Here is a 5004-nt window from a genome sequence, read left to right on the forward strand (position 1 = left end):
TTTACAAATTACAGTCTGTGAAAATAGATACCAGTGAGGAACCTTTGACAGATTTCCCCACTTAGAGTCTAGGGGATCTGCCATGTGTTGATTGTAAATAAACTGACAAGCTGTAAAGTATTGTTAAGTATCTCCAACTAATTGCATATAACACTAAATATGTAGGGATGGTCATGTAGTGACATCTTATGAACTGTGCAGGATTGATTGCGCTAAGATGGTATCCTTAGCAAAAAATCTGAATCACAGGTAGGAAGGCAAAATGAGAGAGGAAAAAGGGAAGGTCATAATTTATAGGAGTCTTTCAAGTTATAGCAGTGTCAGTTGGGTTTTTCCCCAAAAGAAAGAAGAGAATTCTCTTTACCCTCTAACCTTTAGAATATACAAGCGTGATTTGTGTGAGGAAACTACATGTTGGTAAGGCAGCAGGTCTTGAGGAGTTTGTGATGCCAGCTGGTTCACACTCCCTACAAAACTGACTGAAATCCCTGATTAAGCAGAATTGAGGTCAAATCTGAGACCTGGTTTCTTTTGGCATCCCAGGTATAGTCACTCCTGCACTTTGCTTCCCAAACCACTTTTATGCAGTCTGAGTTCTGGCCTGATGGAGAAGTTAGGCAGACGGGTAGTACAGACCAGCATACAAGGTCCAGGCACCTGGGGGTGCCAGGGAGGAGCTGTTCTGCCAATGCTTGGTTTAAAAGGTGTACTCTGAGGAGAGGGGTGTCCTCTATTTTGCTCAGGATTGCAGTGGACAGAATAGTTGTATTAGCAGGAAAAGGGACATGAGGAAAACGTTCTCTCAAGATGGTTCAAAAGAGCTGAAGTGTTTAGGGGGAACGAGTGGAAATTTGATTACTGCTACTAATAATTTGCATTTGAGTAGATGTCTCCTTTTCCTGCTGCTTCAACTAAATAGTTCTAGTAGATCTGTAGGAGGTTTTTGGCACATAGTTAAGTCTTTTATCTAATGAGGCTAACACCTTAATTTCTGCTTTACTCTAAGACCAAGTAGGAGGAAAAGACTGGTCGTCTAAATTGTAAAGCCATGTGGAAGGAAAAAGCCCTTGCAAGATAAGTCTTGACAATGAAGTTGTAAGAATTAACGTCACTTTCAGTATCTTCACCAATCACCTTTTCATTGCTTTTCATGCATCTCTCTTGGATAAACCCATTGACGCTTCATTGTAGTCAACATTTCACCAAGGGTTTTGTAGCAAATAGCTTAAGGATCCTACAGCAACAGCAAGCAGTTCTGAATCTGTACACCTTTCTTGGATTGGTGCTGCTGCCATGTCTGTGATGTTCAAACAGGTATCACTGAGGTTTGGTGGGCTTAAATATACATTTTTAGGTTATTTTAAAAATACTGGCTTAGATTTCCACAAGGAAAAAGACAGTGATGACATTTTTTGAAAGTATGAACGGGGGAGAGGCAGCTGCTGCTTCTTTGCCTTACCTTGTTCTTCCAATGCTGAACGCCACTGTGTGGCTCCGACGCTTTCCTCCCAAGTTGGAGCACCTGAAAGCTCAAGATTGCCTGAAGTCAACAGCGAGCTCATGGCCTTTTGGGTTAAATCTGGAACAGGGAAGATAGACCATGCTGCAGTAATGAGTTTTGTTATTAATGCACTCTAGGGATACTCTCATTTGATTAGGTACAGTACAAAGGCTTTCAGTATTACTGTAATTAATGAATCCTTTAGAGACTCATTCTTTATGCATTATTTCAATCGAGATTAAAATACAGAAAGGAGACAGTATTTGGGAGTTGCTAAACTGTGTTTGGGACATCAGAGCATTAGACTGCTGATTTTTACTTGTGTAGGTAGTTTTCTGTTTTGCTTCTAGGGCTGGTAGTGGGAGAGAGAAAACCAGTGCTTCTTGGCTGTTGAACTTGTTTGGATCTTAAAATGAACACGTGCTATTAAAACAAAAAAATACAGAAGTCACAGTAAAATAATTTGGGGGCTGTAAGCATTAAAATGTCTTAAGTTTTGCAGGTTTCCTAGTGTTGTACCATTAATGTGTTGTAAAGAATTGCATTGTGCAATAGGAAAGAGTTCTGTACCACCCATTTAGTACTTGATTCTGCAGTGGGATCTACATGGGTGAGTGAAGTGCACACTCGTGACGTGATCTTCCCTATGCGGATTTGGTAGCTCTTCTAATATTGTTTGAAAATGTGCAAACATAAGGGCAGCATGCGGGCCTAACAATCAGAAATAGTAAATGGTTGAAACAGAAACTGGGGTACTGGCATCACTGGCTTTGTGTTCGGATTTTCACTCTTCATACTGAGTGTGTTTCAGACCAAGATTGCGTGGTCGGTTTCATCATAGCCGACCACTGCCTCCAGTGATCAACCCTGGAGCTCCACAGTGACGTTACCTTTCAGCAGACTTGTTCTAATCTTGATCTTTAGTCTTTGGTGTTTTTTTCCCTGATTTCCCTTTTTGCCTAATGTGCTGAGTAGTGTGTGATGGGTTGAAAAATGCTCCCTCATGCTTTATCCATTTCTTTGCCAAATCCAGGTCTAAAAAAGACAAAGTTAAAGCAGGAGTAAAACCAGATACTTCTGATCAAGAACCAGAGGGACTGACGCTTTTGGTCCCAGACATCCAAAAGACTGCAGAGATAGTTTATTCTGCTACCACCAGTTTGCGCCAAGCAAACCAAGGTAAACTAGAAATACTTTTCTAAATAATGTATAGTGTTTATTTGTAATACATTCATGAACAGATAACTTATGAATTAGCTTAAAAGCAAGAAAAAGGACTTCCCTCCTGCCCCTAGCCACTGACTACGTTTTCAAAGGCAGTTGGAAGCTTGTGGTAGCCTGAAATGTTTCGATCGGGAAGCAAGGAAGTGAGAGGACATCTCATGACTTCTGCTCAATTACGGTCCCGATTTTGGAGAATGCGTCAAGGACGTGTGTGTGAATGTCCATCCACACAAGGGTACATCACACTTCTGATTTTTTAAATGTGAAGTAGGAAGAAACAATAAAAGAATATTCATAGCAGCAGTAGTCATGAATTGTATCTGAGCTGAGCTAACAATCTTTATTTAATTCAAGCTGTTCAGGTAATGAAATCTATAATGGTGAGAAAACCAGATCTGTATATTGCAAGTGATCCCCAGTTTTCAGAATTCTCTGCAAACAATGTCACAATAAAATGTCATTTCAAGTTAAATAAGCCCCAAATGCTTGCTGTATTTGTCTCTGAATTACATGGTTAACTACAAATAATCATCACATTTTGTATAACAGAGAAGAAGATGGCTGAATACTCCAAAAAGGCTGCTGTGAAGCCCAAGCCTTTGTCTGTTTTACGGTCTCTTGAAGAAAAGTATGTGGCTGTTATGAAAAAACTCCAGTTTGGTAGGTGAAGTGTGAATATTTCCGTCTCAGAAAGCAGATAAGAAATACGCTGTCTGTTGCGCTGAACCCCTAATTATTTTAGAAAGTTGCCAGCTTTTTTGCATATTTGATCACCGATGCTTTTCACATATGGAAAATTATGTAAGTCTGTGTTTTCTGGTTACCAAATAATGCACTCTTTGAACTAATAAGAAATGTTTTAAGCTTACACTAGATTAATTCAAGGGATCAGATGAATTCAGTGACGGTGTTCATATTTTCATTCCAGTAATGATTTGTGAGTCTTTCAGTCCTCACATTATCTTGAAGTGTTGGATTTTTTTAAAACTCACATAATTGTACTTACATGTTTCTTAATGTAGCTTTTATTTTTAAATGGAATAGAATACAGATCAAAATGTGGTTTTTAAAATGAAACTGTAGTAAAGTTCATTGTGTCCTTTCATGGAGTGCAGTGTGTTGCATTTGGAAAATGTGGTGTGAATTTTTGCTTATTTTGGCTATAAAAGGAATGTTTTTTACAAATAAAATCATAAAAAAACAAATAGTATCTCATCCAAAAAGAGCTATAAAATTATTCTGAAAATATATTCTGTGAGTATTTTTTGAGTTGCCTTGACAGCATCTGTGATCACATTTCTTTGCTGTTGTATTTGTAAGGGATTTTCCTCACAAATATTTGTGGAGTGCATGCCAAGAGCAGGAGGTAGGAAAGTTTGCACTGGTACCTTTTCACCCTGGCAGCTGTGCTGCAGATTTTACGTAGTAAGCGACTAAAGAAAATTAGCTTCATTGTAACTTATTGTGATTCTTTACAGCATTGCAACCACCGCACAAGTAAATGCTGCTGGCACTCTGCTTCACACAGATCCCCTTATTTAGCATTATTATCTGCTCACAAGTACCATTATATTCCTGGTCTGCAGTAGCTGGTAGCTTTCCAAATCAGAAAGGGTGGATGTTTGACAAGTTGCACATGAAAGCTTGTAAATTTGTTGCAGAAATTAATTTGACCCAGGGCTGTTAAAGCTTTGTTTTCTGTGATTACGGTTAATTCACAAAATACGTGTTTGTTGCATTAGTATAATGCAAATTAAACTTTCCTGATTTTAATACTCAGGATCTTTATCCAAGGCTAATCCATGATTAACTTCACTGTTTTTCTGACGCATTAAAATTTTCCTCTCTTCTAGATACATTTGAAATGGTTTCTGAAGATGATGATGGAAAATTGGTTTTTAAAGTAAATTACCACTACATGTCTCAGGTAAAAAATGCAAGTGACGCCAACAGCGCTGCCAGAGCCCGACGTCTTGCTCAAGAAGCTGTGACTCTTTCAACGTCGCTGCCTCTCTCATCTTCATCCAGCGTTTTTGTACGTTGTGATGAGGAACGGCTTGACATTATGAAGGTAAAGAAGCAAAGCTATTTTTATTTCCCTCTTTCAGCTTGGCATATAAGCATTTAAGAAGGTGCCCTAAATCTTAATAAAAAACAGACATATTTCACGTATACTTTAATTCCTGTCCAAACTTGAACATAAGCAGTAGTATTGGAGATCCTGATTTCTCGGTAACTTGACAGAGGACAGGGACAGGGAGAGTCCCTCTGCCCTAGGA

General features: G+C 38.8%; 1 protein-coding gene across 1 annotated transcript; it reads left to right on the forward strand.

The window, feature by feature from the left end:
* Positions 1 to 217: 217 nt before the first annotated feature.
* On the forward strand, positions 218 to 4796 carry LOC104547556 (baculoviral IAP repeat-containing protein 6-like; the record flags this gene model as incomplete). The annotated part of the gene is made up of 4 exons (XM_010193305.1): positions 218 to 249; positions 2535 to 2680; positions 3275 to 3385; positions 4579 to 4796. Coding segments are annotated over exons 1-4 (507 nt in total), but the record flags the coding sequence as incomplete, so codon positions are not given.
* Between the last annotated feature and the right edge of the window lie 208 nt (positions 4797 to 5004).

The sequence above is a fragment of the Mesitornis unicolor genome, unplaced genomic scaffold (assembly GCF_000695765.1).
Source record: "Mesitornis unicolor isolate BGI_N332 unplaced genomic scaffold, ASM69576v1 C13641221, whole genome shotgun sequence".
Taxonomy (NCBI): Eukaryota; Metazoa; Chordata; class Aves; order Mesitornithiformes; family Mesitornithidae; genus Mesitornis; species Mesitornis unicolor.